At 45.9% G+C, this 21,646-nt stretch overlaps 1 protein-coding gene across 2 annotated transcripts in view; it reads right to left on the bottom strand.

Annotated features, from left to right (window-relative positions):
- The window catches only part of cora (erythrocyte membrane protein band 4.1 like coracle), a 58,414-nt gene that overhangs the window by 3,748 nt on the left and 33,020 nt on the right, over positions 1-21,646 (bottom strand). Inside the window, exons 12-17 of one of the 2 annotated variants that reach the window (XM_050175870.3) lie at positions 18,304-18,420; positions 7,984-8,727; positions 5,461-6,033; positions 4,475-4,657; positions 3,181-3,300; positions 433-631 (exon numbers count right to left, since the gene is read on the bottom strand). In XM_050175870.3, the coding sequence (XP_050031827.1) occupies positions 449-631; positions 3,181-3,300; positions 4,475-4,657; positions 5,461-6,033; positions 7,984-8,727; positions 18,304-18,420 (1,920 nt within the window). In that variant the 3' untranslated portion in view covers positions 433-448. Of the gene's footprint in view, positions 1-432; positions 632-3,027; positions 3,301-4,474; positions 4,658-5,460; positions 6,034-7,983; positions 8,728-18,303; positions 18,421-21,646 lie in introns of both variants that reach the window. The other variant, XM_050175869.3, reaches the window with a different exon arrangement.

Below are 21,646 nucleotides of genomic sequence, written 5' to 3' on the forward strand. Positions count from 1 at the left end.
CGTAGTGCGGGGCTATGGATTCATTTGGAGCATCTGGGTTTCTTTAAATGTGCATGCTATGCACGAGTGTTATTTTCATTTTGTGCTCATTAGAATGCAGCTGCTGTGGCCAGGATTGAACACGCGACTTTAAGCTCAACAGCATGTCATAGTCACTTGGCTACCACAACGAGTTAAGAAAAGGAACAGACTGGGGATGCGGACATCCATTCATCAAAAAAGTCCGGTTAAACACGGGTTGTTTGAAAAATACACTGCCTCGTGTTTTCGCAAGCGGGGAGCTCACACGCAAAACCGAAAATGTGCGTAACCAGCCGAGCCTGGGAAACTGAGCATCAGGGCATCCACCGGTGTCCACCACTGGTGGACGCGGTGAAGGCGACATCCCCCCCAGCAAACACAGTTTTTCCAGGCCAGCTGGCAATGCCTCACCCAGTATGCTGCCGTCTCATTTGGCCTGCGACTGCTGCTGTATCTCAATCTTCTCCACGGTCATGTCTGGGTTCATCATGGTCGCCTCCTGGATGGCCTGTGCCAGAGCACGGTCGTGGTCGATCGGGTCGCCGTCACTCTGGATGGTGATCTTCTGCTCCACTCGTGTCTCGACAACCCCATCACGCTCCATCTTGTACTGCAAGAGTGAACAACATGCCTTAGCAAGAAGCGCACCACTCTTTCACCCTGTGAGCCACAGTCCGGCCACCATGTCGACAGCTCTCATAGGATCACTCGCCTGCGTCTGTCACGTCACCAACGTCGCACATTCACGTCACTATCGTCACACATTAAAGGGGCCCTGAAACACTTCTTGGGAACAGTAATAAAATGTCTCAGATCTGTTCAAAAGGCTCCTGAGAGCACAGCAGCCACATATTGCATAGCATGCACCAGAGAATTTACAATCTAGCATCAAAAGCAGTGAAAAGTCACTTGCTCTCGCCTCCACCATGTCGTCATGCAGCACCATCTCAAGCAGCACGACCCACAACAGCTACTGGCTGATTTCATGATGGCGAGAACATTATCAGTAATACAATAACTGCTCACTTGAGTTGAATAATTGAGAAATACGGTAGAACCTCGTTGCTACGACCCTGTTATGTACAGTTTCTCGACGTCAAAGTTCGCTATCGAGATCACAAAAAATCACCTAGTACAGCTGCGCTTATTTTTTTTACTGGTTGGTTCCTGAGAAACACTATCTCTCTGCACCAACATTCAGGAGGCCACCAGACTGCGATCATGATATGTTTTCCGGCCGGCTAGATCTCATGTAACTAAACAAAGGCAGAAGGCGCATGCGATCAAGAACCGTAGCTGACCGCCGCAACCGCTTTCCCGCAATACAAGCCCGCCCATCTCACGTGAAAACGCTGGTGCGCACTAATTTTCTTATTCCAGCACCAGCAAATCCCCTCCTGGGTCATCAAACAACCCATTCACAACTATCGTCACCAACCCTGTTGTGATAAGCATCTTCATTTATCTGTTTCACAGAGCATGGGCCGTAATGCCATTGTAAGTATACTGCACGCTTTTAATAGGTGATGACCAACGTGCAGCCGTTCCCGTGCTGCGGGCGGGAACACTTTCTTACTAGAGCTTAAACAGGTCCGCTGTTAAAAGACCGAAAAACTGTTTCATCTTCGTACTGTTGGCTTGAACATGACAGTTAGGCGTTGCTGCACTTGCTGTGTGTAGCCTCAGAGATGAAAAGCATCGCATAGATACCACGTCCACCACAGGGTGCCGCCAAAAGCAGTCTTGCATTCAACCTTTGGGTGGGCCAGTGGGTCATTGCTTCCTTGCACCCCTATGCTGTCACCTCTGCGTAGCTTCCAGAGCACTAGCGCAAATGAACGGAGAAAGCCGCTGGTCGGTTCGATAACTACGTCTTAACTTCACTTGTGCTTGAAAGATTAAAAAAATATTGCAACGACGTAATTTAATAGTGATGTCATTTTCTCATTAAAGAGAAAAGTGTTCCAGGGCCCCTTTAACACTTACGTTTAGCTGCTTCACAAGCTCTGACAACGGTGACATGCCTGTGGCTGTCACGTCAGTGATGATCACGGGCATTTCTGTCATTGTCAAGTCAATGACTATTCATGCTGGTGTGAACACAGCTGTCCTCCACTATTCTGGTATCCTTACACCAAAACGATCCGGAGATTTCATTCAGATCTCAACATTAAGCCCTTCTGTAAAAACATGCTTGTCAATTTTCATGCCAGTGCTGCATTCACCCACGCTTTTGCTCCATTTCGTCCTCTTACTGCGAGGCTGCCACTTTAGGCACTGCTAAATTCCACGATATTGTCAAATTCACTTTCTTGTCATGTCTGATTGGCTCAAAATGCCAGCGTGGCGAAAGTTTAGTGTCCGGAAGACAGTCGAGCCACGTTGTAACAAAGTCACACACAACACAAAAACATTGTTATAAGCTTTCTCTGTCACAAGCTGATACCGACGATAAATATTTTAGGTTTACTCAGTTATATCTGAACATTTGTTATACAGTGGACTTCCGTTATTTCGACCACGGTTAATTCGTTTATGACTGAAGGTCCCACCTGGCACCCATACATTTCTATGGGACCACATCTTCGTTATTTCTATACTGAAATCAGCCTTCACTGGATGATTTAAAACTTGGCTGGTCATCACGCACGCGCATCAGCTCAATGGTAACCGCAGTGCTGACTTCAACAGCGGTTGATTTCTACTAATGTCACTTTTGAGTTAGTTTTCTACTTTCAACTCGTAAAAAGTAGGTGCGCATTCGATTCGGGGGACATGTTTGAGGCGGGGCAAATATTGACAAATGAATCAGCAATGTGTCTTCGCATTTTTTTTTCTGCCTCTTGCTTAACTCATCAGATAATTCGACCAATTTCAGCAGCCTTGCCAGGGTCGACTTAACAGAAGTCGACTGTAAGGGGTTTGCATTGCAACGCCCTTAATGCCCTCGTTCTAATATCCAGCATTTAAACCAATGTCAGCAACACTGCGGCTATGCTGCCATACCGTGACAGTCTCAACGGTGCGCGTCTTGCTGGAGATTGTCTGCGAGCTGACCACCTCGCCTTCCTGTTCCACAATGTCGTGGGGCGGCACTGCACTGGTGGTCACAGTGGTGGCCGCAAAGTGTGCGCCCACTGGCCCCGGCCCCTCAGCCACCTGATAGGCCACCTTCCTCGTTTCTGTCGACACCACGGGCACACTCGTCGTGCTACTTGTCTGCAGCGAGGACACGCTCGCCGGGTCGTACTTGAGCGCCTCCGTCTTCACGATGGCCCTCTGCACGGGGGAGGGAACCAAAAGGGCGAGGAAGTTAAAAACAGGCTCGCAGACACCATTCCACATTTGCATGCCACAGCTAAACCTCGACATAACGAAATCGGTAAAATTGGTACTCGAACGTTGTTATATTGACATTTCGTTGAAATTTGACCTTTTATGCAAACAAGAACTGTTGCCAACAGATTTTTATTACATGGAGAGGTCCCCAAGTTTTTCTGAATTAGTGGGCAATCGGGAAAAGAAAATTCAGTGAGAAAAAACATTTCAGTTTGTTGAATTTCAGAGTCGGCAACCGGGCATACAAATTCATGCAGTGTCAACAATGCGGATCTTCCGCATCCACTCTGCCACAGTGGCTGATAGAACTGCACGCAGTGGGATGATGCTATGAAGAGTGCAGGCAGAGGGAAGCAAACGCTTGGTCTGCCTCTCACCTTACGAGTCCCTGAAAGTTGAGAGTATGTTACCTTCAGCGCTATACGCTCGGGAAGACAGCGAAGTTAAGCCACGTCCATGTCAGCTTGCCAACTTGGAGAGCAAGTGGGTTCAACTATATGCAGACGAATTTGTGCATCTGACCTAGACTCTCTGGCCGTAAGCGTAGCTCCTTTCGAGATGAAAGGCGCACATTGTTTAGTTTGATATATCAGTTGTTTTAGTGGCACGACGCGGTGTAATACTCTTCAGACACAATAGTCAGCATGCATTGTATACACCGCGGGTGTCTGTTCAAAGTGGCCAAACCTGGTGAGGAGCCTTTTAAACACAAATCTGATGCTCCTTCTCGCATTGATGCGCAAATGAAGCACATGGCAAATTAGAACTAACTATAACACTCTTTTGTCAACGTGATTTGGGCTGTACGCTTAGCTTGGGCTGTACAATCTGTAGAGAATGGATGCGTAACAGTGTAAAATTTCAAGGTTGGTCCACACAAAATTAACCACACACCATTGGGCTAGGACCTTGAAGCTAAGAAGGCAAGAACGTGATGAACAAACTTCCAAGTGACAGGGCATATTGAAATAAACTTGTAAAAATAAACAATCCCGTGGAGACATGGCAAACAGCTCTTGGCTGGCACAAGGCTTGTAGCTTTCAGCGTGCCGCACGCGATTGACGGCGTAAAACGAACGCCTTTTCTGTGATGGAGACAATGGCTTATTCATGCCTGTTCGGGTGAAGTGGCCTTCCGAGAGTCCAGCAAAGGTTTGGACTGCAACGGAGATATGGCACCAGGTGGTCTGATACCAGACTTTTCTGCACCACGGCTGCCTGTGTCAGCACTGGTGCTCCAGGACGGCTGCTGCTGCTGCTGGCTAGGCAGACCTGGAATGCGTGACTTGCTGGTGTCCTAAGAAAAAGAAGATCCCACCAGGAACCTGGTCACTGGACTGCCACCGTGCGACAACTGGGGGCCACATTCTTAACTGAACACATTTGATGTATGCAGGACAGCCTAGTGCATCTTCACTGCTGCTTTTCTCGCACAACTTTTTGCACAATACCAGCAACCGGCTCATCGTAGTTATGATAGCCATGACCAGACAACACTAGCATTTTACCATTAGTATTACCTTAGGGCAATGAGGAACTAGATTCCTCTTCTTTGCCTTTAGAATGTTGCATGTGAAATTCCTGTGATGATTTAAATTAGTCTTACAGAACTGATATAGAAAGCATGTCCAACCTCAAACACTAGTCTTGGCATGGGAGTAACAACCTGGTAAATACGGTGATGATTCTATATTAATATAATTTATGCCATAATCATTGCATTCATTGCATACAACAACACAGTTATTTCGCCATCCATTTTTGTATTGTTTCTGCAGCCTTCAGTTTTACATTTCTGCGTTCACCAAGCCACTTATATGTTTTCATACAGTGCACCATGCTAGGACTGCTAATCTGGCAGCAGCCAGTTGTACCAATAAAGGTATGCTTACTAGTCTTCGTAGTGTAACCTGTGGGCTTTGCCTGTGGGCATCAAGATGATGCTGACACCATCTTAAAAGCTAGATTACACATTAAACCACATCCATACTGCTGGTCATGTCCATGCTACTGAGCTGCTTGAGACAGACTAGATCCATCCAGTCTCCTGAAATTTCCCTCAAGCCCTGAACAGCCACATACTATGAAGCACACAGCTACCTTTTGCTGCGAATGAGGCTCCCCGGCTTTTCCTCCCGGCGGTGAACGGCTCGCTGCCAGCGAAGGCACCACGCCCACCACCTTGGGGCGGGTGGCGCCGTCCTTCTTGGTAGGGATCCGTGATGGCCGCGACGGCCGCTCCTCCCTGTATTCGTCCAGGCTGCTCTCGGATGACTCGGACGAAGGCGAGTCCAGACTCTTGCCTGACACAGTCGTCGTCGTTGTCGTATGCGTGGCTGTGACGGGAACAGCAGCAGCACCGGGACCGGTGGGACTTCGGCCGGTGGGACTGGGGCCGGTGGGACTGCGGCCAGTGGGACTACGGCCAGTGGGACTGCGGCCAGTGGGGCTGCGCCCGGACACCTCATTCCACCCTGGTGCGCCTGCCGTCCTGGTGGGTGAGTAGGTGAAGGCCAGACCCGTGGCCTGGCGCACTCCTCCGTCCCCGCTGCCAGGTCGGGCGGTCGGCGACGTGGCTTGCCCGCCAGGGGCGGCGTCCATGGGAGGCGGGCTGTAGCTGAACCCACCGCCACGTGTCGGGCTGTACGGACGCTTGGAGTCGTCGGCTGGAACCTGTGACGAGGGAATCGAAAGCACGGCCAATTTCACGTGGGAGGTTAGTTACCAGCATCACCACTCACGCAGACTGCTAGTAAATGCCTCCTCTAGTCAACCAATTCACGCGTTAAATATTACAGTGTGAAGAGACGACACAGAAAAAAGTAATGCTGGAAGCAGGACATGTGCTGTCTCACAGCTGCTTTTTTTTTTTTTTTTGAAAGCAACAAAGTATATAACTCACATGTGTATGCTGGAAAACAAGAAATAAAAAAAAAACAGAAACAAGTAGAAACTAAACAAGGTGCCTATGCCGACATTCGACCTCTTTTTTGTGATATGGCGAGGGCAACTGTAGTAGGAAGAGCTTGGTGTGTCAAGCAATTGAATTCCCTAATCTTTCCTTTCTTTCTTACAGCATGCAGCCATCGTTGTTGCACTTGATGCCAATACTGTGCCTTGTAGTATCCCTCTCATCCTCTTGCACTATCGTTACTAAAAGTAAGGAAGTGCCGCTGCAAAAGGCAGTAGTAGGGCGAAAGAAGGGAGAGAGAAACTTAGCAAAAATGGAAGATGTTTGCTCTCTTATGACATGTAGCTGATTAAATTTTCTCAGCTATCAAATTTTTCTTCATGCAATGCAAAAATTGAGCTCCTTGGATCACAATTTTTCTAACTTCAGAAAGCCGTTTTATGACCACAACATCACGAGGTCGTCCGAGTCGGTTGACTCCTCTGAGACACAGCAGCGTGTCTCATTCTACGTATACATGGCTTGCACTCCTTCCCTGTTCTCTCACATTCAGGAGGTTGTTGAAAACAAAGGTTCTTTTTTTTCTGCCAACAAATCCCGATCCCCAATCTGTCATGAATCTCTAACAAACATTGCTAAGCTAACTTCAGTGTTGTGGAAATAGTTAAATTTCCAAATAGTAGTTACAAATATAATTCGATATTCGCTTCGAAAGAAAAAACCATCTTATTGGACTTTTTGAAGCATATTGATGGTTATCCATGTGCAGCTTCGCTGCAGCAGAGTTGAGTTATGCAGTGAAGCATACAAAGATTGGTAAGGGGCACTATGACTGTTCCTTATGCACGCACAGTACATGGTCACAGTACAAACATCGAGATGTCTAATGAGTGTAACCAAGACAAGGTGCCTAATCTGAATAACAGCAGTGGTGCGGAACTATCTTATGTTTACGCTTCTTCTAGTCAGTGCAATGGTCTAAATTTTTAATTTGTGCATTGTTTCACTTAGTGTTCTTTTCATCAACTCCCCACATGTACGAAGGCAGTTGCATCATGCTTTGCTATTCATTAACCTCTTTTAATGGGTTAGCATTCGGAGTGTCAAAGTGGGAAAAAATGTACGTGTGGGAAGTGTGGAAAGCCAGCCCCCTGGTCGAAGTGTGTGTGATATATATACACACCTACATATATAGTGCAACTACTCTAGACCAGCGTCTGTTGCACTTTGCTCCTCAAAGAGGCAGCACGTGTGTCGAATTAGCTCCTGAACAACACTTTAGAATGTAGTGAATGCAGTTTAAATCATGGATCCAAGACCTAAAAGGGTTGCGATGTAATGACAATGCCTTTCTCTCACATTTACCCCTAAATCACCATTTAATATTGTGATCTTTGACATTTAGTTAACAAGCTATACTACACTAAACTTTGGTTTCATTCCTACACAGAACAATTTCAACAAGCAGTACTTCCTACGCATACGAACTTGCAGCCACTTCTCTGCACAACAGCTATTCAATATTCGATTAGAAAATATTCGTCCAAAATTGCTATCTATTTCAATTTCACCTTGAACTATTCACACATGGCTACTAAGCTAGCTTTGCATACGTTACAAGCTAAACCTCTCAGACTATGGAAACACCAGTGCAGGCTTGCTTCTTGTAACCTTGCACAAACTTTTGAAATATTGGGATACACATTTCTTACCTGGTATGTGTATTCCTTGGTGTAAGGACCTGACTGCCTCGCGGTGAAGCCGCCTGGTGCTCGGCCCGCTGGGCGCGGCGTACTGGTGTCTGCGGGTCCCACAGTGTCCTCCTGCATCGTGTCCCCACCCGACTTAGCCGGTGCCGCACCTTTCCCCGTTGTGGGAGGCCAAAATTGCGCTGCCGCAGCGCCTGCGGCGGTGCCCGCCCCTTTGCGGTAGGCTCCCCCCTCGGGCGGTGTCTGCTCCGGAAGCGGCACTAACTTCTCGCGAGACCGCGAAAGCTCCAGCCGCGTGACATCCTGGTCGCGGATGCTCTTCTCAGCGAAGCCACCCTCGAGTCGCGTCTCCGACTTGGTTGGCCGCAGCTGACGTTCCTCCTTCAGGCTGGACGAAGCTCCTTTGGCGGGCACCCGGTCGTCGGTGACAAAGACTTCCCGCACCAGGCCCGTGCCAGGGTCCTCCAAGCAGATCACCCGCACCCCATCGTCAGGCTCACCGTTGCCCGACAAGCTCTTCTTGACGTGCGGCTCTTCCTTCGGCGATGTTCCTGGCGCCACTTTCTTGGCTACTGCCTCTGCTTTGATGCCTGGCTCCCCGATGCCACCATGCGAAACCTTACCCTCGGCAGTTTTCAATGTCACCGGTTGTGCAGATTTCGTGGCCGCGGTTTCAGCAGCCTTTGACGCGGGCAAACTCTTCCTTGCATGCTCAACTCCGCTTGCGGGGCGGGCTTCTTTTGACGCCTGAGCGATTGCGTCAGAGTCGGTCACGGAGTGCGGGGGATTGGAATGCCGTCAGGGTAGCCATGCAGACAGCACGGTGACGTTAGGAGAGGAAGGCGTGCGTGTGGAGAGAAGGGGCAAGGGAAAGAGAGAGAGAAAGAGAATACAAAGGGATGTTAGCAGGCACGCTGCAGGAAGCTCGTGCATGCAAAGGCGTGCCTGTGCTGCATTTGCAAATGCCGAGAGCTATCGCATTCGTCAACACATCACTCACTAACAATACAAAAGAAGAGTTCGTCGAGCAAGTGCTCTCGTTAGCACTGCCCGGCAGGCAATAGCAGGCACAAGGATTGGTAGCACTCAAGAGGTTGGGTAGGTTTACTGGTATAGTCCTAACTAACCAGATAATGTGGACTGAGGAGAACTGGTAGCACTTGATAGTCTTGGATGGGTCTACTACAGTAGTCTTAACTAACTATATTATATGAACCGAGTTCTCACCTTAACATGCAGGATTAACAGGGACTTAACACTAACGTTCACAGAGTTCTGTCTTGGAAGATTAGCTCCTGATCTGCGAAAAGGCGGCACGACGCAAAGAACACCCACAGTGCGGGCATGTGCTTGCTCATCTGCACACAATGCCGCATTTGAAACTGCAAAGCACAGCTCGCGCGAGATGGTTCCCTGTGGTGAACAATGCCCTGACATAATGGTTTTGTAAATTAGCAATTCAATGGAACCGAGTCAACACACCGAACATGCGTGAGGACCTATACACACAAAGACTGTAAACAAAGCTAAACAAACACACAGTGACAGATTCTGCAATTTTGAGTTCACAGGGCATCTGCTTCAAATTTAGTAAATGAAATAAGGCTAGTTAGGAGCACACATGCGTAGAACAATACAATAAGTTTGAACGGATGTAGGCTCAAATTATCTGTCTGGTCCAACATACAATATTAGGTGCAGATCGCTGCAGGTAAACTCCTCTTAGGTGAACCAAGTACTGCCCTGCAAAGCTTGAAAAACTGCGAGCAGTACGTTCCCATTGCCTGAAGAAAATCCAGGCTCCGAATGGCACAAGCGTCCAAATTATGATGCAGGACAGGAACTGTCATTTATACTTTGTCGCTGGCTCTCCTCAATATATGCACTATTCATTAAAAACTTCAAACATGCATACCATCCATCAGACTGAAGAGCACAAGCCATGATCTAGTAATTCTATAGCTGACACTCAGATTCAAGGCTAAAGTGCAAGGCACTATAAAGAATGAAAAGAATTTATCCTGCTGATGACGCCCAGCTTTTTCTTATCTGTGTACAACAGGAGTGATGCAACATCACTTAAAACAGAAAAGTATGGAGAATGACGGAACAAGGGGCCCTGTCATGACCCACCTGACACGCATAGAAAATAATGCCTATCATGGAATGAAAGATGAAAAAGCTCGAGTGTACCAAATCTCAGATATTCTTGACTTGCAACAGTATTGCAAGTATAAAAGCCGAATTGCTGGTATCTTATCATGGCCTTGGTACTATACATCCATACAGTTTTCTTTTTCTTGGCAGAACCTTGGAAAAACTTCATCCAAAATACCTCTGTCATACATACAATATTCATTACACGCCTACATATATTCAATAGATGCTATTGGCCAGAAACATTTCAGATTTACTTTGTCATATCTTAAAATTATTATTATTATTAAATTACATTAACATATTATTATTATCAGCAGTAGTAGTTTTAAAGATTAAAGCCAGGAATGCAAGTTTATTTTGCCTCAGGGTCAGTAAATTTCACTGACATCAACTCCTACTGCAAACAGCAGCTACGAGTTAGGAATCACACCGATTGTGTTCCTTTCTTCATCATACTTTGCACAGAATGTAACATAAGAAAGATCAAGCACGGGGCTGAACTAAACTAAGAATCAAAAAGCTTCAAGCTGACCATTCTAACCACTAATTTCGCGGCCACTCTGCCAAAGCGAATGCAGAATATCTGAGTAATTAAATCATTTTCTCCAAATCACTGTTAGCAATAGTTTATGTTGTCCTGAAATTGATACTGCATATCAAAGTATGTGTGTGGGATATGATGAGGAGTCCTGCACCACTGCAGCAAAGTAGTGCTTCAATTACGTTTGATGAAGCGCGCATTTAAAGTATTATTTGGTCAATGAAGCGCAAGAAGGTTTCACCTTTTGCACCATAAGACATGCTCAGCTATTAAGTATGCCGAGTTCCAACACCCGGGCCGTGCACGTATCTCACTGCCTGGACAACGTGCCCGGCAAATTATACTCACAGCTACCGAATTATGGAAATAAATATGTCGGCTAGAGTCCCTCTCTTTTCCCTGCAGACGTTAAACTTGCGGCACTTTATTTAGGATATGTTTACAGCTATTGTTTTGAAAGTCTGCTCTGAAGCAATTAGTCATTATTCACTCCCACATGCAAGTAAAAAACAATTTACTCTATCAACTACACCACGAGTGTGACGCACTAGAAATAAAAGAAAGACACTTCTCTCTCAGCAACTACTACGTCGTGCAAGCAATGTGTCGGTCAGTGCGAGCCTGAATTCCCGCGAGATGACTCCACCACTTAAATGTGCTTCCCCTTTTGCTGGCATGCATTGCATCGTGCAGTGTAATCTTATGAGCAGTAAATTACAGGTCGCCACACGGCTTCATTACAGCAGGCATTCTCAAACGAGCTTTTAAGCATTTGCGTTAATGCAAACTATCAGAGGTAAAAAAAAAATGACAGACTGGTTAGAGTGAGTGCGGTGAGGCATGGGCACTGTACGCCCCACATGCACCGTGGGGGAGCTGCAGCCGCATCTTCAGAAAGCGAAAAAAGACACTTCGTATGCGGCGGAACGTCGGACACATCGGGAGAGCCGTCCCACCACACCAATTGAGATTCGCTGGACGACACACTCCCCAACACCTCCATGGTTTAGATAAAACAAAGCACACATATGGATACAAGTAGATCATGGCTCCTAAGAAAGCAAGGGCTGTGTTCTTGATTGATTGCTTTAGCGTATGTCGCTTTCAATGTAAGCCAAACAGCTGAAACAGCGGAAGCATACATAAAGAAATTGCAAGTACACATCGAGGTGTTAATTTTACACTGTGACATTGCCGAGTGTTCACAATTCCTCAATGTAAAAAAAGGAATAAAGCACATTTCTTTAAATCATGGGAAATATTGTAATTATGTAATATAGGAGACACAGACAGACAACATATAAAGTGGTATCAACAGATACCCGTCGTTATACAGATGACTGCAGCTAAGTCAACACCACTTAGTTGAGCCATGCTCAAAAGCCAGGCAAGACAGTCTTGCTAAATCTTTTGTTTGGCCATTACTACATATACCATATTTGCATGATTCTAATGTACCCCCGAATCTAAGTGCACTTGAACGTAACATGCACCTGTATGTAACTTGCGCCCAACTTATAAAAGAAAAATACAGTATGTACCCTAGTTCGCGGTCAGAAAAAAAAAAAAAAAAAGAGGCATGCAGAATTTTCAGAGAAGGGAAACTTTCATAATGAAAGCGGTGCGTTATCATCAACATCTATGCTTCCAGTGACTGTAGATGCCAAGCACAAAAGGCGGTACTCCCGAGCGATCACTCAGAGATACTGCAATAATTTGTAGGAGATTTCATGTGAATCAGCAATCAGTGAATTCGGCACAGCTCCAGAAATGCTAGCGTCCGTACGCATTGATTAATGCCGAGTCACATGAACTCTAGTGAAAGCGATTGTATTTACGAAAGTGATCATGGTATAGCACAAAATAAACCCACAGCAACCTTCAACAAAACATGCTCTGTCGTTAACTCGTGATGGCAATGATGCCATGCCTGATGGTAGGCTGTTACTTACACCCCGAACACCCGTTTTGGTTTCGTATCTGACTGTAATGCGCAAGCAATTTTTCGGACCCATTGTTTCTGAAAAAGGGTGTGCGTTAAATTCATGCAAATATGGTATACACTTAACAGCAACTTATCAGTCTATTCTTGTTAAAATAAATGCAAACTCGTCAAACTTTTTTTTTAACCAACCAGGAGACATCTTAAGATGGCTATATCAGTTCAAAGTCCTAGAACGAACACATAACATATATGTGCTCATTCTTGTGTGTTTAGTGTGTGTGTGTCTGTTCCAGCATTTTGCGTTAATATGCCCTAGTTAGGATGCAAGAACAACTTGCCAAACAGTCAGCACTTTTACGGGAGACAATTACCGCTCATCTGAGGCTCTAGGCCAGCTGTACTACATACTAGAAGGATTGCATAGGCCCGTAGCTGGTATGTCAGGTTTTTCAGGAAATGTTGACGTCATGATTATTATTACTGTATACACTTGCATAATGAATGCACTCGCATAATAATCGCACCCCCAGCTTTGCTCTTGAATATTCCCATTTTTGTTTTCCCCCACACGATAACTGCACCCCCAACTTTGCTCTCATGCAGTCCCACAGTCGAACGGGCATGCCATAGTTTTTTGGGGAGACTGTAGCGTTTCTCTCGCGCACGCGTTTAAGGCAAGCGCAGTTCTCGATGACATCACCGTGTTGGAAATACTTAGTAATCCCACGTGAGAAATGCCAAGATCATGTAAACGAAATTCTACAGCTAACTTGTGCAGGCTGCCCATCCACACTAGAGGCAAACATGCCTTGGCGCCACACCGGTAGGGGCGGCGGGCTTGATGACTGAGAAGCTAATGGCAAAGCCACAACAAGAGAACACTGGTCGCAACCACAGCGTAACAACAGGCTGCACGTTATCACGGTCGCTTGGGACCTGACGAAAAGAGCAACCGCAACAACGCTCAGCCTGTTCCCACCGAATGCTTGCCGCTGGCACAAAGGCACCTCGCAGACTGAAGAGTGAAAAAATCGCCACTGCTCTCTGCAACAGCAACCTTACGCAGTTTACGGACTTTACTCTGATGTAATAGGAGAGCGTGAAATGCGCGGCAGGGCGCAGTGCATCGGCAAGTCCAAGTGAAGAAGGGACGGCCAGCATGTGCTCGGCATAGTGGGTGTAATGTCGAATTCGTGTTTCTGCTGCTCGCTTTCCTTTCTGCCTTTGGTTTCACTATGTGCAATGGGCCCTAAGTCGAGTTGTATGCCTGCTGCGGGACAGAGAGTTCATCTGCTCCCAAACAGAAATGCTGATCAGACGCACATAAACTCCGACATGCCTATGAGCAGGATGGTCGAGGAAAGAGCGTGCTTGTCAAAACAACAAATGCCAAAAAGCAGTGCTTCAACATGATGTTTGCGATAACGACAGATGGCTGGAAGCGGCGGCAAGGACGAGCTGTTGTGGAACCGTGATGTGGATTAAGCAACCAGCAACCTGGATGACAGGTCTGGTGGTTCCAATGCTGTTACGGTTTGCAAATAGTATACGTGTATTTTTGCTGCAAGGACAAGTTATCTAATGCATTTTTCAAATCCTTATTGTCTTACGTATGATTCTTGCGGTTTTGAAAAAGTTCCCATAAAATGTACCGCGCATGATAAACGCAACCATCAAGTCTGCTTCATCTTCTGGGGGGAAAAAGTGCATTCATTACACAAATATATGCGATATTTCTTTTGTGCAAGTTTTTCTTATTGCGAGTTTTCCTTAATAGAGAAAGGGTCGAAGCAACCTTCGGGTATATTAAAGCAAGCGGCGCATCCCGCAGGAGTTTCACAAACTCGTGACAGCAGAGAGGAACTTCACCAAAGCTACAGCTACACAAAAGTGAACACGTTTTGCCAAAAGCAATCAATCTAGAACACAGGCCTGGACTGTCCTTTTTCCAAGAGCAACTGTTCAATACCTTAAACCTCCATCCAAACCCAGTGCGTGTACTTACCTGCAAATAGCACAGATAGGATGCAAGTCTGTAAATAAAGAGTCCACAGAAATGCCAGAACAGGTTTCTTTTTTTAATTTGTTTTGGTAGACAGACCAGACAGAGTCCCACAGACGACGATATTTCTTATCTAAGCATAATGCGCACACAACTAAAATTGCGCACCAGCATTCTTAGATGCCCCATTCATTCTGAACCTGCTCTGTTACTACTAAGAGTTAACAAACCGCAGCATCACCGTCCATCACAGGGCATGTGCATAAACAGTGGCTGAAAATTTAGACTTCATACTACGTCTCACTTGGTACAGTTGAACCTGTTTTTAAAGGGACACTAAAGGTTACCAGAAAGTCAAGTTAAAGTGGTAGAGCAATGTTCTAGAACGTCTAAGGCGTCAATATAATCGCGAACAGAGCTTTAGTAACCGAGAAATTGAGGTAAATGCATGACACGATTTGAGACCCCCCAGCGACATTCCGGTACTAGTAGCCCGATGACGAAAGCACTCCTCATAATTTGTGTTACTAATACTCAACTACCCGTATTAAAAATATCATTTCATTCGATTATAAGACGGAAGAAAATGCTACTTGTCTACGTCTATTCGATTCTAAGAAAAAATAACATTTTGACGTTACCCTTCAGTAGTATGGGTGGTCGAAAGGTTTCGTTTTCGCTCGACTCTGCGCGCTCGACTCTGCGCCGCGCACGCTTTGGAGTTTCAGTAGTTTCGTTATCGCGGCGTGCTGTGCGGGTTCTGCTGGCTCGCGAAACTTTCATTTGGAACAAGCAGCGAGAATGCCACGTCCATGTGATATCGTGGGAAGCCCTCGTTGCTTTCCCGCTCCGGAGAGCCGGTGTCAAGGCCGCCGTCGTAGAACGCAACGACGCCGGCTGCGCGAGCCCTCAGCAGCAGGTCGCGCTCGTCAGTGCTCAAATCGCTGAAGTTGAGCCCAGCATCGCGAGCCAATCTGTCGTTGTCAGGGTCCATTGCGACGAACGTCGAAGTTTGCGTCATAGAGTGAAGTACCAGCTTGTGGTCGCGCGTTTCTCCTTCCGCTAGCCACCTCACTCCCGCTTTCGCTCTGCTGTCGGCTCTGTCTTGGCTCTTTTTCTGGCCGCGCGTTTGCGTTTTGCGCAGAAAAGACGTAGCGCCGTCTGCGGACGCCGTTCTACTCACCGATGGCGCAACGTCACTATGAGACCATGATGTCAGTACTCCTCGATCGGAGGGCGGGCGATTTGAACTGCGCTAGAGGTACGCGGACGCTTCAGAACGAATTTTCTCTTAAAGTAAGTCTCTCCTTGGCACGAAACAAGCATTTCGAGGTTTCTGGGATGGTATTTCAACAGTCCACATTGACTTAATAGTAACCTTTAGTGTCCCTTTAACGAACTGGACACTTCTGCGGAAAGAGGTCATTATATCAGCAGTTCACTATACTGTATGTTTCAGCAAACACTTTAAATTACTTTTTTTTAAGCTGCCCGTGGCAAACAGCACAATTCTAGTCCTTGAGCTGGTTCTACTCGAAAAGGCAGGCATTACTTAAAATGAAATTCATAATTGACTAATTAATAAATGATTCACTAATTATGTTTATAACTAATTACCTTATGGCACATATTGCAATTTACAAATTCCAGCTGGGGAGTTCGCCAGGCAGATCCACTTGGAACAAATTCTCAACATGGCACCAGTTTCGACATATTAATTTCCGAACTTCGCGGAGAAATGCAGTGGCATTCCAGTCACTTTTTTGCTTCGATGCATAAAATGCCAATTTGTTCAGAAAGTAAGTGAAACGACAGTGCATTTTTACCTCACGATTGACGGCCCATATCTTGTAGATGGTGTCATTCACACAATTCTTTTCACGTGGATAGGCCCTGCAGTCTCACCCACTAGAATTTGTAAACTGCAATATGGGCCATAGGGTAATTAGCTACAAACTTAAACAGTGAATTTCTGTTTATTTGTCAATTACGAATTTCAATTTTTTGTGCAAGTAACGTCCTCTTCTTCGAGAATACCAGCTAATGGAGTAGCATTGCGCTGTCTGCAACGGGCAATTAAAAAAAAAATTAAAATGTTCACTCAAACATCCTGTATATGAACTCACCCTTAATAATGCTCAAAAGTAACTGCACTGAAGTTGGCATCAGCAGCTACAATTCGATAGCACTTTGGCCTGAAAACCAGATTTTCGGTGTCATTTTTGTTCCCGTTGTGTCCCCGCACCTAGCTGCAAATTTCCATTAGGAACGTCCATCTAAAGAACGAAATGCGGCGGTGTACTATAGCTCTTTCAAAACAGCGCCCAGTTCCGATCATCTGTCATTCTGAAACTGCAAGTGCACAGCTGCCATTATTTAGTCAAGAACCTGCAATATATTTTACTACCAGCGGGCATAACTGTATTCTGCACAAGAGAGCGAAGCACTCTATATGACTAGAAGCGTACCCTTCGGAAACTGCTGTGGCATGCAGTCATTCTGCGAAGGTCCCTGACATCATGGTCTCGGCATTACGACTGCGTGTCGGCCACACAAGAATCGTAAAATTACGTTACCTACGTTGCTTTGGTTTAAAAAATTTATACGTTCGAAAGGTAGAGCATTACCACGAACCGTTATCATCAGCAATCGGCAACACGTAAACGAAGCGCTGCTGAACCCTGATCTCCTGATAACGACATAGTAACTGCCAATCCCTTCCAAGTCGCGGCAGCTAGTACATGGTGCAGCATTATCGCCAACTCGGGCTGCGTGTGTATCGACAGTAACGACAGGAATGCTTGAGTGGCCATTGATACCATGGTGGAAGTACATAGAGGGTTGTTCCCAATCCTCGAAATAGGTGTAATGCTCGTGGTTCTATATGGACAACTGTGTAAAAAAGAGAGTGCCACCGTTGCGACATCCGATATCGCATCAGCGTATGCACCGGTGCACGCCCCGTGCCATGCTGTTTATGCTCTATGCCTCCTCCCTGGAGATGTGCCTTGAAAGCGAGTGACCCTCTTCGCGGCTTCCAAATGCATGCATGGTGGTCTTGAAGGCCACATCATAGTCGCGGGCGGACTAGAACAGCGCGCGTACTGCCATGCACCCAGTTTGGTCGCACTTCCTGGCTTCAGTACTTTGTGCTCGCCCTCTTTTTTTTTTTTTTTTACTAAATGTTTGTTATAACAGTACACGGATCTAAAAAAAATTTTTGTTGTTCCCGGAAGCAGTTTCAATAGGCACAGTCAGAAAATCATAAGTGCATTGAAATGTGGTCGTTATAACCGATAGATCGTCATATCTGGGATTGTTATAAGTGGGGGTTCAACTGTTTTGCAAACGAGCATCATTTCCCAATTGAATCACAAATCAATGGTCCCCTAATGCAAAGCAGTATCACACAGTGCCCAGAAACCATCCCAAGATTACTCGAAAGCTACAAAACTTGCATTCAACTCCCTGTCACCAATACCTAACCTGGATTGAATTCATTTGCAGAAATCGCAATTCGCACTCATGTGCAAATCGTTCCAATCAAAATGCTGCCACAACACCAGCTAAGAACCCATCATTCCCACGCAAGAAAGGTAAAGGAGACTATAAAAAATTAACGCACAAAGAAGGCACTCGGAGAAAACGGAAAGAAAGATGGCGCTGGTTACTGACCCCGTCTTCATGGAGGGGACTCCTGTCTTCAGGCGTCTTTGCCTCTTGGCTGAGGCGCTGGTCCTTCTTGATGTCCATTGGCAACATGACGGCCACGCCACCGACGGGGATAGTCCTCTGCACGCATTGAAAGAAAGAACTGGCTGTTTATTGTTCAGCGAAAGAAAAGAGAGAGAGACAAAAATTCCTGCTGGCCACAATATCTGACTGTGGTGAATGACATGTGAACAGGGGTCAGCAGAGTGGGTATGGGAGTAGTGGACAGGGAAGGACCTAAGGAGATAAAATAGACTATTTACATATTGTATACAAACTTCAAGGCTAAATTAAAATGCTGGTCTTAGTTTACGTGTGAACCAACATTACACATTGAATGTACTTGCATATTTAACCATTCGTTTACTTAATGCATACACCAGACCTCAATGAGCAAACGAGTTCTCTAAAAACTCGCAAGGAAGACGCAGTTTTTTGAAAGAAAAAGAAATTGGAAGTCCACGCATGCGTCATGGATTTGCAATAAACACTCCTATGAGTTCTACAGGAACAAAGCATTGCATGCTTACTAGTGCAAAAAGCTTAGGCAGAGGTTAATGATATCAAGAACAAATGCTAGTGTTTGTCCTTTACGTCTTTAACCTGTGTCTAAGCTTCTTGTGCTGCTAAACATACATTTCAACAAAAAATCAACTAGCCCAGTTTATTACACTTAAGAGCTTTGCAGTTGTAAGAGCTTTGCAGTTGATGAAAATTTTGTGCAATAACTAATTTTAGTGAAAGAAAAATGCACACACCTTGTGAGAATTCATGCTTGCCGGTTAACAGGAGGTGTTAAGCCATTTGTGTTCGTAATTTAATGTTGCCCTCTGACTTTATCATGTTAAGAGTAACTGCTACAGATCACTGACTAGCCTAAATGCATACACTGCTAATGTGTATAAACTCATACTGGTCTGGGATTGAATCCAGCACCAGTAGGGCAGTTGTTTGACCAGCTCAGCTATCCAGGCAGCCAGAAAATGGCCCCAAGAGGGTGAATAGATCGACCACTCAAAATGTAGGAGTGCTGATTAGGCACATCAATGCAAGGACAAATGAACTGACAAATCGAAACATGCAAAGCTGTGATTAAACTCATTTGTTCAGTCATTCAACTCATTTGCTTAATGTTATCTTTGTAGATGCTTTTTTTTTCTCCTCCCATTTATGTTTCTGAGTACTCAAACCATAACTTCACTGATGTGCCACCTAGCCAAAAGAAAATAACTTTATAATGAATATTTAATCCAGGAGACTAGCAATGAATGAACTGCCTTCCCATCTTCACTGCCACAACCAAGAAATTTAAGACTGCTTTTCACGAAGCCATTTTCAAATATTGTTAATGAACTTGCAACTATTATCTATTCACTGCGTAATATCTGTACAGTAAAACCTCATTAAACTGTACCCGCTTAAACAGTAGTTTCATTTTAAAAGTAGTAAAGTCAGATTCCCGACTCGGCAGCCATTGAACATAATGTGTTTTGTATCCGCATAAACCGTACCAGCTTATTGTGTACGTGTCGGTGTACGCGTATTGTGTACGCAGCGCAAACACGGCGGTGCTCCCTCTCCATCGGGCGGCCCGGCCCGGCAGGACAACAAGCCTCAGAGATCAGAACAACAGCCTCCAACCGCCCTGTGTGTTTGCGCGTGAAGCCACATCAACATCAACATCATTTCAACGCCGAGCCAGAGAGCCTATGAGAGAGCGTCATGGCGTCGTGCAAGCAAGGACTCGCGTCATTCCGAAGCTCAGATAAAAAAGACGCTGGGTGCTCAGCATAGAAGAAAAATTAGACATCGTCCGTGCTATCGAACGTGACACGAAGAAGTCGGCGCTGGCACGCGACAAGGATCTGCTGTTGGCTACGGTGTATGGCATTTGGAATGCGAAGAAGTTTCTCGGCAGCGCTGCTGCGACCGCGAAGACATGTCGGCTACGAGGTTCGACTTTTCGCCATCGTTGCCTCTGTTGTTGCCAAAGTGTCACCTAGCGACAGTGATAAGGACGACACGGAAAGCGACAGCACGGGCGATTCAGGCCTGACAGTGGCAAAAGCTAAGTGTTACGTCAGCCTAATGAATGCAATCGTCGCGACGAGAACAGGGGCGCGATAATGTAACTCTATTCCAAACGAAAAGTATTCCAAACTCCGGCACCCAGCAATGAAAATGTGCCCCCGGGACTTCAGCAGCACTGCTGTGCGCGTGCACGGAGAATACGTAACGCCAACGAGGAATCTGCCATGCGAGCGTTTGCCGAGAAGAGGGGGCTGGCTGAAGCTTTAGTAAGTTTGAGGCCGCTGTCGTCGTGCCAGGCCGCCGCAGCATCAAACGAAAATAACACTTTTGTCAAGCGGAGTGAATAAATACTGCATGTTTTTTTCCCCTTTCATCGCACTCTCTCTGAGTTCCGTTTTCGACAGGTAGGTGGGCGATCTCATGCTATTTTGGTTAAACAGTACTACCGTTTAGTACGTAGTTTTTCCGAGCTCCGGCCAACTACGGTTTAACGAGGTTTCACTGTATATCCCAACTCTTTGCTGTAATTCCCTTGGGAGTTGGAATTATGCTTCATACCGTATAAACGCATGTAATGGATGGATTTACCATATTTACACGATTGTAAGTCGACCTATTTTTTAACATGTGAAAATGTGAAACCAAAACATGGCACCACCAAAACATGGCACCACCAAAACATGGCACCGCCAAAAAAAGCAAGACCAACGAGATATCAGGGGAGCTATAACGTAGTTACAATTGTATGTTTGCTTTATGGCCCTACCCATAGTTTTCACTATCCCGTGCATTTGTTCGCTTTTCGGAGGGGTTTTTGAACATTTTTTAGGGTTTTACAGCGCACGCAACACTCATGGGGGTGGGGGTTTCGATAGTCGATGGAAGTGCTGCTGTTCCATTCGCGGCGGCACCTCCAGAACAGCGGCGCTTGCAGGGAGTGTCGATAGGTACTTCGATAGGTACTATTGATAGGTACAGGTACTTAAGATCATGCGCGCCTTTAAAAAGTGCAGCATATCTAATGCACTTGACGGTACCGAAGATAGTGCACTGTTTGAAGGTGACAGTGACAAGGAACACAGCGACGAGTCTAGCAGCGACGACGACATTGAATGAGCTTTGCACGTTCAGGTTCAATAAATGCTGTTTGCATTTTGTGAACGCTGTGCTTGCTTTTTTGTTCGGCTTACATTCGAGGTAATGTATATTTTTTTTGTTGCCTTTGGACTTTAGGTGCTCGGCTTAGAATCGGGGTCAGCCTAGATTCGTGTAAATA

Source organism: Dermacentor andersoni, chromosome 9, assembly GCF_023375885.2.
Source record: "Dermacentor andersoni chromosome 9, qqDerAnde1_hic_scaffold, whole genome shotgun sequence".
Classification (NCBI taxonomy): Eukaryota; Metazoa; Arthropoda; class Arachnida; order Ixodida; family Ixodidae; genus Dermacentor; species Dermacentor andersoni.